General features: G+C 39.5%; 1 protein-coding gene across 1 annotated transcript in view; it reads right to left on the bottom strand.

Moving 5' to 3' along the window:
* The window catches only part of htr7c (5-hydroxytryptamine (serotonin) receptor 7c), a 32834-nt gene extending 20132 nt beyond the window's left edge, over positions 1–12702 (bottom strand). Inside the window, exon 1 of the mRNA XM_059336250.1 lies at positions 11960–12702. Within this exon, the coding sequence (XP_059192233.1) occupies positions 11960–12411 (452 nt within the window). The 5' untranslated portion in view covers positions 12412–12702. The remainder of the gene's footprint in view (positions 1–11959) is intronic.
* Positions 12703–13119: the final 417 nt, after the last annotated feature.

Genomic DNA, 13119 nt, shown 5'->3' with positions numbered 1-13119 from the left:
TCTGATTATCAGCATGTATGCAACTAGTCCAAAGATGCTTCTATGGAATTTACTCAGTTGAATTACAGATGTTCAGTGTGATATAACTGAAAGTTCAAAAACAACCTTGTGCTACGATTGTTTTGGTAAACTGTTGTCATTCAATTTCAACTGTTAATGCACTGGAATGCATTTGATGTTGCTTGTGAGTGGAATTTTCCTCTTTCCAGTATGTCACATTCATTGTCACAGGCATTTCAAATAGTGCAGGGCTGCCTACGGTGCGGTGACCCAGTTAGTGGTCAGTTCTGGGATTCAGTGTCTTGCTCAAGGGCAGTTTGGCAGTGATGGGTACTCAACTTTCTATTTCACAGCTGGTATACAAACTCTGTTCAGTGCTGGGGATTAGATCACTAACTTCTCAGCATCAACCTGACCTGAGTGAAAGGTAGAATTTTCACTATAAAGTCACATTGAACTATATCCAGTAAACATTTCCGATACAATACTCTTGGAGTGATGTTTAGAATTAACTGACAACTACAACAGATTGATGCTTAGCACTGAACATATTAAAAGGGACGTGTCAGTGAGAGAAATATGAGGTAATTCATTAATGACTGAATTGTCTCAAATGATTGCCTTTATGAGTTGATACCTCATAAAGCCTTGGCAGCATTACAGTACTGCATATGCTCAAATAAAGACATTTATATTTTATACTCCCTCTAAGCATAAATACACACTGATGCAAAAAAAAAGTGCTCACTGCTTTAAAAAAGTAAACCCCTCGGTAATGGTTTAAAGGACTATTAAAGGATCAGGCCTAATTCAATGGCAAGTATGAACATTCAGTTCGTGTGCACGGGTAAACCGAAATGCCAAAACTTGAGCTGCATAGTTATTGTGTGACAGCAGCAATATGCTTAATGTTCAAAACACAGTATCTGCAATCCACAGCATGATGTGTGTTTGTGTGTTTGCAGCCTCTCAGTTTCATCAACAGGAAACCCATTATCTCACTGCCTGGTAAAAGCTCGTTGGGCCTTTGTTCAATCTTGATGAATAATGGACCCCACCTTTGTTATGCCAAACACAAAGCATGATTTATGCCACACTAAAGTCACTCAGCACTTTGCCCTTTTCTTCTTCCTTCCCCCGGAGATTGCTGGGTAAATAGGGTGACAAGCTGGGAATAGCTAAATAAAACTCAGATCTCTATCTGTGGACTGCTTACTAATCCATCATCCATTATGTCAAACTGCCCAGGAAGTACAACATACCAATACTGCCGCCGACGTATGAAAGTTGGGTATCCCAGCTTTTCAGAAAAGTGTTTCTAACCTTGGGCTCATAAAACGCCCTTCAGTTCAGGGAAGCAAAACAAAAACCAATGCCACCAAACCAAAAAGTATGCAAAGCAGGCAAATCATTACAAACATCTGCAGAAGAGTCTGAAACAACCCCCTTCATAGCCTAATTTTCATTTGCGAAAGCACTTTGGCTTGATATTTTAATTTTAAGTCTTTGATCCATCAATACCACTTCAAATATGATGCATAGCTGGATCTGGTTCAAGAGCTCGCTGATTAGTTGCGTGGGCAAATCTGATTTAAGTGGCTCCCTACAGACACAACCAATAAATCAACAAGATAAATCAAATCACAGACCATGTCTCAGTGAAGAATGAATCTATAGTGCTGTTTAAACACATGTAGCCATTTCTTTACTTTCATTACTTTTCTCTACCAAAAATTCCCTCATAAGGGCAAGGGCCGGCCTCTCAGCATAAGGTTTTGTCTTGTTCTCACCCTTAGCCCTTCCCCTTAGTATGGAGTGCCCTCATACTGGAGTGTCCATCCAGAGCTCTCCACAGAGCTACGAGGGGAAATAGTCAAAATAAAAAAAATATATAGTGGGATGTGACTTTTAACAAGCCAAGAGCAGAGCAAAAACACATTTGCAGGGTTAGTATTAACCATGCTAGCTGCGTAGCTCGAAGGATGGCAATGTCGGTGAGTCAACTCAACAACTATAACTAGAGCAAATGTTAACATGCTAATACGTTAAACTAAGAATGTGAACTTGGCAAACACACCTGCTAAACATCAGCATGCTGCCTACTTTGTCACTGTGAGCATGTTGCCATTAGCTGTAAAACCTACAGCTCTGCAGTGTAGATCCTAGCCATCGTTTTCTTCTTCCTCTTCTTCCTCTTCTTCTTGGTTTGCCGTGATTACATTTGGTTTAATGTTGCATCTCTGCCCTTCGCTGAATATCCTTTTTATTGAGCTATTTGCAAATTAGGAGGCTTTCTTCACAGAGAGCAATGTAAGGATGTAATTAGATAGAGAAGAACAAGGGTGAAATGATATTAAGGCAAAGGGAAAATGAAAGCTAGGCTACTTTTATCTGTAAATTTGTAGTTTTTGCTGTAAAATTTGTTTTATGCATTTAATTATCACGCTGCAGCATGTAATACTCCAGGTTTTACAAGCAAGTCAATGCATCCAGTAGGTTGTTTCAGAGTCATTAGGTTCTGTTAATGTATTGTAGCAACAATACAACTACAGCTACTCCAAATCTGAACAACTTTCACTTGTTGGACTAATATTTGTCCAGAAGTATCTAAACTTTTTCTCAAGCACTGGAATTGTCCACCACTTGTTACCTTCTTCTATAGTGGTATTCAGGTACTGTTATCAATTATCTGAAAGCTAATAGAATCCAAGATGAATTGGCTGTGTAAAATATGTCTGTGGGAGGTAGGGATGGGAATTATTTAGTCATGACATGCAAGCATTACCGTTATTTGACAACTGAAGACAGTGATGTGTAATATACTTTTTGAAAGAATACTGACCCTGTCCTCTATAATTAGGGTCTAGGTTGCTGATTAAATGATTGACTTGAGCTGTCCATAACCCACTCTTATATTTCTGTGTGTTCAGAATCAGATAATGTGTAACAGTATGTCAAAACAAGTCCTCCAACCGATGTCCGATACCTACCTACCTCATACCTAAATGCAGCAGTTTCATTATTAAACATGTGTTTAATGTTATGAAATGTTTGGTTAGGTAGTTAGGTTGGGTAAAAGGAACAAATCTTGGCCAGGTTTTAAAAGATCAATGTTTGGGTAAAAATATGTAGGCTGCATTTGTTGACTCCCTGTTCTAAACACCCTGCATATATAACTTCCAGAAGGCATCAGTGCAACACACCATGATGGACCCATGCTGGACCTGCTGGAGCTGGCATACGTTTGACAACAGGCCAGAGCTAAATATACTTGTTTTTCTAATGAACAAATAAAAAGCCTTCAAACTATGGTTTCTTACACCAGACAAGATAAATTGCTCCTAACCTCAAGGTAACAGTCACCTAAATATCTTTGAAATGACCCTAACTTGACTTTCAATGACAGTACTCTGGATATAGTAAAGAACAATTTCAAAGTCATGAGATGAACAGTAACCATTATTTTTGCTCTCCTCCCTTTGACTTTCTGTTCTCCTCTGTTATCTCAACCCCCTTCATTTTCATTCACAGAAGTGTAGAGGAGTACACCAGAACACCACTCTAGCACTTTTTTCTCCAAGTGAGGAAACAGAATTTTCGCAGTTTCCAAAATCCAATTATGCAATCACCACTAAAGCATATGTCATGCGAAAGAGCCAATAACAACATATGGAGAGGTCAAAGTTGTCATATTAACATTTAAGGTGTGTTGATTGATGCACTGAGTAACATGCAAGAAACATTCACCACCTTAAAAGTTGCTGTTAGCTGACGGTAGCCTTTGAAAGGCACAGTGAATTAAATTTATTTTTTTGTCAATCTATGGCTTGCTGACAGTTAACTAGAAAAAGCTGAAAAAGCAACAAAACTTCCTTTAATTTTTTGTCAATTGAACAGATGAAGCTGGAACACAGCTGTAAAAAGATGTAAACAATAGTAATTGAATACAGCATTTCCTTTCTTTTTTAGCAACAGTTTGCTTTGTGAGTCAGAACCTTGGATGTATGGAGGTGGAGCCCCATTAATTCCTATGAAAGTTGGGGCACATGAAGCCCAAAAAAGTTTGGCTGCTGAGTATTAAATTACTTCCACTCTGTGGCACCCAAATGGATCAAATTCGAGGAAAACGAATCATTTCGCAGGGGTTCTGCCGATCAAAAGCTTTATTCACTTATAAATCAACTGGCGTTTGTAAGTCTATGGGAAAAAAGTATTTTTGGGCCGGATGGCATCACGAACAGACCCGAAAGTTGTAATTCCACTGTTCCATGTTTGGATACTGTCAAATTTGCGCTTCTGCAGGGGGCTTGGTCAGAACAATACCACTTACTTAAAATAATCAATAATAAAATCCCTTTGTTTTTTTAGGAACTACATAGTACATAACCTTTGAAACAGGCCACAACTTAACCATTTGTGTGCATGCATGCACTTCCACGTAATAGGTGTGCTCCGATACTTGAACAAATAGCACTACACCCCTGACCATTCCCATGCACAACGTACTATCTGACCACATGATCAGCAGACAATTTGTCTCTCACTTCATGTGCTTCTGTAATAGAAGTCAAACAGACAGTCAAACAGAACGGGAACTAAGCTGTGGTTGATACTACAAGCAGCACTTATCAATGATTAACATGCCAAATGCCTTCTCCTAGCATATTTATTTAATGGTGCTCTGAAATATTTTCATTGACAGCAGTTTTGCTGTAAAACAAGTGCTTGTATTTATGATGTGGGCAGAGGTGGATTTTAAGTCTAAATATTGTTTCCTCTTTATAGATGACAGTGGCTTGTATGAAACATCTGTAGTGTAACATGAAATGTCTCTTGTGGTTTTGACACCTTTTAAAATGTAGAACTCGCTGTAAACTGGTTGTGATCACAAGATATAAGAATTCAGTGTAACATCCTTTTTAGTAGCAAGACACAGTTTCTGTCCCGATTTAGCATTTCCTTACAAGCATGAACTGTCTTTGATCTGATCCTACTGGCCTAGCAGGAGATGTCCAATCCTCCACAATTCTGCGAGGTGGCCGACAAGTGGGAAGTGAATAGTGCCTGAGAGAGCGGAGCTTAGGCGTCACATCACATTACCTGAGGATGCATCAGCTAGTTCAAGTCATCTGTGTCTGTTGCTGCTGCGGGTGGATGTTCGCCAGCTGCACTAACCAAGCGCTGTCTCTCCTGGGAGAAGTTTCGCGCCAACCTCACAGAAATATCATCAAACGTGGAGGACGGGTCAATGTGCGACCTCGGCTCTCTGTTAACACACCAGTTGGTAGAAAGCATGTGAAGGCTGTGGCTAACCCGGCTGCCATCTAAGGGCCCCAGCTAGTATGACTTCCTGCCTCAAATCCTCTGCAGAAGCTTACGGGTATGATTACACTTACATTGTATTTTCTTTAGTCTGAACCTTGGTGGAAAACTTTACTGCAGTTGTGTGATTTTTTTTTCTTGACCTACATCCCATCCATCTTCCACACATTCACTGATAGTTAAGCCGGGCTATATTTGATTTGCAAATTTAAGTCCATTCCTTTTGCGGTGTCTTTTCTCCGAAGTCTGAGGGACTACAGAAAAGGACTACCCTCTCCTCCCACTGTTGTGAATAAAACATTCATATTTGACTTTTGAATTATTAAACATACAACATATTACTCTCAGTGAAGGTAAAAACTGACTGAAGCCAAAAGAGATACCAACTTTTTAGGGAAGTGGGCACGAAAGGGGCTAAGCCGAACATTGCATGCTGGGATATCTAGTGAAAGAGCAGACCTACATTCATATATAACTTCCCTTTTATCCACTTCCCCAACACTCAGACCGGACTCTTCTGATGTGACTGGGTCAATGCTGCGGTGTGTTAGGTTCAATTTGCACTGTTGAATCTCCACTTAAAGAGGCTGGAGGTGCTGAATGGGTACTCATCCATAAGCATGGCTTTCACAGCCATAAATCAGCATTTGCACATACAGAACAAAATCAATACCACTGAAAAATATTCTGCAGTTATTTTGAGTACAGGACGGGTAACTTTTTCTTCAAATCCGTCAGGACTCAGGACCTTACTGTTATTAGGTGAAAAAGGCTACTAATCTAAGATTTATAAGGGATGTTATTGCTATAGTATATTATATAAGCATATTGCAGGTGAGGAAAAGAGGCAATACGTTGGACATTCAGATTCTGAGATTAATGTTGGTATTGTAACTTCCAATAGAAACATAATACATAATAACCCAATTCATACTTTGTTTTAAAATTTGTTCCAGCAATCAAAATACAGGTGGACAGCCAAGACACATAACGATTCACACTTTTGTTTATCGTGAGCTGACCACATCTACTCAAATTTCATTACTGACTACGTCATGTCCGCTAGAAGTCAAATGGCCTTGCACACAGTCATTACGTCCACATTCTGGCTAATGACTTTAGAGTTTGTATCAGTACAACCGGAGATATGGCAGTCAGCAGCAACCGACACATCTCCTTCTATAATGCACTGATGACATATTTTCCTGTTACATCCTGGTCTTGAAAGCATCAGGTGCATTTACACTTTTTTTTCTTGAATTTAGCAATGCCCACATGTGATCCAATCACCCACAATGCATTTTAAAACCAAGCGTGAACAGGGTCATTTAGCAGGCTTGGCTGCAAATCCAATATATAAAATATAGATTTGTCAAACAATAGAGATTTTGACATGAGTATTATGGTTTGATATGTATATTAGGCTATTGGGGGAAATGTTGCAAATCAGCGAGCAGGACTGTTTCATTTGAATATGATATTTGCATGAATGGGATAAATTAATTTGATTGTTAACTGAGATAAAACATAGTTACATAGAATTATCCTCTGCGTATTTTATCCATTCACAATATCACAGGTGATTTTGCATTGATTACTGTTGACTTTGTATTGCATTGAAATGGTATATACTTTGATAAAGAAATTTAATTATATTGTTCACTTCTCATGTTACAGTTTACCACAAGATCAAAAATACATATTTTTCCTCTAACCTGTAGTGCTATTTAACAATATAGATTGAGTGTTGGAGATATCAGGCTTCCTTCGTTGTGGTGACAGTCATGGATATCGTAGAAAGGAAATAGTCCCTGCATGAAACCGCTCACAACGTCTTTGATTATCTTGTGTAACCGGGTTAAGACTTCTACTAAACCACAGTTAGAATATTATTTTCACACTGTTTTCTGAGAAAGGAAATACCCATTTTCTTGCAGAACAGTTGTCATCTATTTGAACTGCTTAGGAACAGTTACAGTACAGCTGAATCCACAATAATGTCAGCTTTTCAGTGATACCCAATTTATAAAGCACAAGAAACGCTTTGTGGGATTTACCTTAGACTGCGTGTGTGTGTGTGTGTGTGTGTGTGTGTGTGTGTGTGTGTGTGTGTGTCAGTAAAGGGGAGACTCATTGGTACCCATATGGCCAATTTTAATTCAGATACTTGAGGTCAGAGGTGGAGGAACCTCTTTGAAAATGGCCATGTCAGTTTTTCAATAAAAAATTGCATAATTTTGGAGCATTATTTTCTAACAAGATAATATACAACTAGTTTCTTCTTTGTAGCTTTAAAACTGTGTCTACAACAGCCTATAAATAATAATCTTGGCAAAAAGTTCTGACTCTCTAACAAAGGGGGTTCTAACGAAAGACACTTTTTCTTTGTTTTTAGGGCTTCACCTACACTTAAAACCAACAGTCAGAATAACTCACGCTCTGCTGCATTGATTTTAATCATTCTTTTGTTCCATAGCTTTATAAAGGTGAGGTAATACATAGCTAAAGTAACCCTGGAGATAATCTTGAGACCCTGTCATGTAAGCATAGTGCCCTGTGTTAAAATGTAGTATTAAATCTTTATCATTTCAGTTTATATATTATATTATATTATATTATATTATATTATATTATATTATATCATATTATATTATATTATATTATATTATATTATATTATATTATATTATATTATATTATATTATATTAATAGCCCAGGTTCATTAATAGAGTGCTGATTAGACCCAAGGTAGATTGTGAATGTCAGAGATTCTGCATTCCGCCAAAAATAGAAATCATTTTCTCTGAGAGCATTAATTGAAGCCTGTCAAGTCCCTGCAGGATCATAAATCCATTGGCCCCATATACTAGGGACCACAACTGTAGCGTATTATTGTCCATATTGGCATGTATGTATTTGCAGCTTCCTCCCTGTAAACCTAAAGGAGCTCAGAGAGTCAATCAATACCCCTCTGCAGCAGAGCACCAAGTCTTCAGGGACAGCATAACCCCACAAACAAACCAGCTCAATCCTGAGCTTCGTTTGCAACACTCCCTAATGTTGAGCTTAATTTGACAATGCATGTCCTTGGGAATCCTAAATGACAGTGAGAGAGCCCTAATTACAGCTAATCATGTATCTAATTGGCAATTCCAATCCTAATGAATTATCTCTATGATTCCCATTGTGAATCATATGCCGTACACGCTTTGCATTGTTTAATTAAAACGAGCTGTTTTCATGCTGATCAGCGCAAACAGTTTGCAGCACTGCCTGTACAGCTCGTGTGGGGATGAAAGTAATTACAAAAAGACTTCAAAATTATTTTTTAATTCTCAGTCAGTCTTGTGGTCGACAAGAAGCAGGAAGACATGGAAAGATCCTCCAGAATGGTGTGGCTTGGTGGGTGTGCACACAGGTGGTGCTTTTGTCCTGTCTGAGTATATATTATGAGCAATTCACTTCTCTTATCACTGACAATGGCCATAAGATCCGACAGTGCCAGTTTTCCTAACTTTGCCTGGTTTAATACATTGACATTGGATATTTCTACTCAGGTCATTCATTCATTCATTCATTATCCTTAACCAATTCCAGCTGTCAATGGGCGAGAGGCAGGGTACACCCTGGACAGGTCGGCAGACTATCACAGGGCGGACACAAAGAGATAGACCGCCCATTATGTTCTAATTCACTCCTCCTATTCAAACTTCACCACAAGCAGGATTCAAACCTGTGACAATCTTACTACGCCACCGTGCAGCCCTCTACTCAGGTTAGTTCTTTTACATCTAGATGATGTTCTCATTTGCTGAGGTCATGATGGAGAAAGATGATAATTTGGAGGGATTAGCAGAACGATCTGTAACTGGTTACATAGTGAGTGAAGAGGCCAGCTCATGATTAGACTCATCTTAACTGAGTGGCCACGAATGTATGAATCTACCTTCAAGAAGCATTGAACGTGTTTACATGAAGGACCCATTTATGAGGGTTATTCCACGTACTGTATGATCATATTTGGGATATGGTGTTTACATGCTCATTGCCTGTAAATGTTTCCTGCATTGTCATAGCTGTCAAACCAGCTTTATACTGTACATTAATCTTAGAGGCTCTTTCAGATTTCCGAAGGAATATTGTTCCATTTCCACAGAGAAGCATTTTGTCTGACAACAGGGCCATCAGCTGGTTGCAGGCTTGGCAGACTAATGTGCATTGATATGGATGAAGAAGAGAGGCGGTGCAAATGCAAATGAGAGAACCAATCGAAAATATTTAACATACTACCAAATGAATGGAGCCTGTATGGACATAGAGACCTTATAAACCTTCTTCACCTTGGCGGTGTTCACTCAAATTTGTCTCAACACCTTAACAGAATAAATTTTTTTTGTGTGTGTGTAACAAATTACATTTATTTTGTAATTCAGTTACATAAAGTCATTACATGGACTAGTTATTATTGCAAGTTCGGCTGATATTGGCCCATCATAGACATAACAATATATATTAGTGTATATGTTTTCAGATATGCAACTTTTTACAGGACATATAATGCAGAAAACAAGGCTTGAGAAATGGTGTCATCATAAGGTAGTTTGTGGTTCTTTCCTTATCTTGTGGCTGAAATGTAACAGCAAACAGGCAGTAAAGTGTGGCACTACTTCTCTAAGATGGCAGTGTAGTTGTCAATGTAAAGAATTGTTTGTACAGTCTATAATGATATAATAATTAAACTTTCTCAATAACGTTATTTATCTAAGAAAGGTCTAATGTCATTCCAGCTGGAAAAATCACTGTTATCACTATAAATCCTACACAGTACATCCATCTTCAGTGATCATTGTGTCCTCTATGACCTCAAACCTAACACCCTGAGGGCCTGTTAACCTCAACACAGCTGACCTTATTATCCACTGTCAATCACACTATATCATAGAATGACATCTGTAATCAGTTCCTCCCATAATATCAATAGCGTTTTAGGCATACTTAAGTCCCTTGATCTCAGTGCAACCACAGGCAGGAAACATGTATAATGCCAGGTGTAATGTACTGAGTTGAAAACGCCTGATGAAAGCGGAAGTAATAATCAGATCATCAATACTACAATGTGCTTCTATCTTCATTTGGTTACTGAGGCAGAACAAGGACACCGATCACTTGACTTTTATTTCATAATGGATTACTGTGGGACCAGTGGACATGTGTCATTTGTCACAAGCTATCAGGCGGAGCTCTGGCATCATGAGCAGTGACAAGCTGTAGTATACCTGAAATGCACAGTAGATCTTAATGGGTGTGGGTGAGTGCTTATTTAACCAGAATTAACCTGAATTAATAATTTCGGGAGAATGTAGACTTAAGACTTTATGGTCCATAAGGTAGATTTGTTTTCACAGTCCCTTCAATAAAGAAAAGACACACCGATAAGTCATATTCCAAACACAGCAACATACAACACACTTGCCCAACATACAACAAATAATAATACATTAAATTTATATAGTGCTTTTCTAGTAACTCAAAGACGCTAATAACAGAAAATATCTCCATGACAACATTCAAACACCCTAGCACACAACAGAATTTCAGCGAGGTAGTTTGTTGAATGAGTTTAAACTCCTCCTGAAGTGAGCTCTGTATTGATGCAAAATACCAATATGGTACACCTTATATCTATGTATGTACAGGGGCGTGTCTTGAGGGGAGGGTACATGGTTGTACCAGTTCCCTCTAAAATATCATAATTAGTGCCTTCTAGCATGCCCTTCCAGTGGCTAAAATGTAATAAAGGGTCTCTTAAATGGTGCCCTAGTTTGCCCTACTAGTGGAGAAAACATGACAAAGTGCCCTCTAGCGTGTCTTACTAGTGGAGAAAAAATGATGAAATGTCCTCTAGTGTGTCCTTCTAGTGGAGAATATGTGATAAAGTACCCTTTAAATGGAGAAAACAAGATGAAGTGCTCTATGGCGTGGCCTTAAAAATATAAGACAAAACGCAGGTGCCCCATTGTCTGCCAATATAGGCCCCCATGTGCCACCTCATTCAAAATATCCTGAAATCGCCGCTGTGTATGCATTGAGACAGACAAACAATATTTGTAGTTCAGATTACTCAGAAGTCATCTTTACTTAAGCACTTTAATTTTATTGTTAAAGGGGCGTAACAATACAGCGCAGGTGCGATGTATCCATATAACAGTAATGTAGGACGATGGGAAATCATGTATCAAAGTCATAGCAGCTGTAAGGTCGATGGGCACTGATCCTAAATGCGTAATTACAGGAAACACTGCCCATGGTCAGACAAATTAATTAAGCGTGCTATAAATTAATCACAGTCTATGTATTAATTTTCTGGTTCAGTCGCTTCAAACACGCAGATAATCAGAGGATCTTGAATCAGGCATTTATTCTTGACGCCAAAACGAATTCATTACCTCATTTGGCACTTGAACTGTTCCTGCCCTCAGTCCACTGAAGTGGTTTAGAGCAGCTAATAAAAGGCCATATATTTGTCTCCGGCGTGTCATTTTAAATGCAGCTGCACTGTTTGCGTAATTTTGGTGCCATTCTGATTATACAGTCTTCAATATGAACGCAGCCTTAGTTGCTAACTTTGGAAACTTACCTATCCACGCTGATCACACACAGGGTCATGATAGAGGCAGTGCAGCACATTACATCCATGCCGATGAAGATGTTGCAGAACACCTCTCCAAAAAGCCACTTGCCCCCGGTGAGGTCTGTCACTATTACAAACGGCATCACAACTATGGCCACTGACAGGTCCGCCACTGCTAGAGATACCAGAAGGTAGTTTGAAGGTTGCCTTAGTTTCTTCACCACGCACACCGCGATCACCACCAGCGTGTTCCCCATGACGGTGACCGCCGTGATGATCGCCAGCATCACCCCGATAACGATCTTCTCCGGGCGCCCGAAATCCTGCAGCTCCCCGCACGTCTCGTTCCACATGGCTGTGGGACTGGCGGTGCCGAGGACGCTGTGAGTGCCATTGATAACTTCGGAAATATCCTCTTTCTTGTTAAAAGTGAGCTCAATTCCCGAAGTATTGAACATCACGACAACGAGATCTCTGAAGGGGTGCAAGGGACGCCTCGCCAGTGCACTCCAATTACGCGCATATTTGGATATGTCTAACCTGCTCTCGGCTCCTGTCCAGCGGTTTTAAATCGAGGCTGTTGCAGCTGCACCACATCACAGCTGCCAACAACTCATAAGGCTGCTTTCTGTTTAAGAATCATCCGTCTCAAGTGTTGCAGGCGCGTGCTCCATTTCCACAGGAAAAAAAACTTCTACTCCAACACTACAAAATTAAAAAAAAAGTTACAGCATCTATCAGCTCCCGAAGTGCTTGTTTCTCAGTTCACTGACTGAACAAATATGGACTATTTGGGGAGTTGCGCTGCGCAAACCGCACCTATCCATGTGACGCATCACTTAGGGCGCACAGACAGCCTCCTAACTGACATAAGGGAAACAGCAGCGGTTTTCAAAGTGGATTCAAGGAACTCCAAGCGTGCAAAAACATAAATAGTTTAGTGGTTGTTTATGCATTTTGGGAGCAGGGTTCCCTCTCCAAACTGTTAATGTAGAAAATTAGAGAATAAATATTCCAAGCGGCTTGTCATTATATGCGCAGTTATATTGATATAATCTAGCATTTGTGTATTTCATATCTGGCTATGAGTTAATGTCACAAAAATCACACATAATATCACACGTAAGATCGCCTCCTCAATAGACTGAGCTGGTTGGAAATCCCTG

This window comes from Centropristis striata, chromosome 7, assembly GCF_030273125.1.
Source record: "Centropristis striata isolate RG_2023a ecotype Rhode Island chromosome 7, C.striata_1.0, whole genome shotgun sequence".
Taxonomy (NCBI): Eukaryota; Metazoa; Chordata; class Actinopteri; order Perciformes; family Serranidae; genus Centropristis; species Centropristis striata.
Note: the sequence above shows the minus strand (reverse complement) of the source record. Positions and strands in the feature narration are given on the sequence as shown.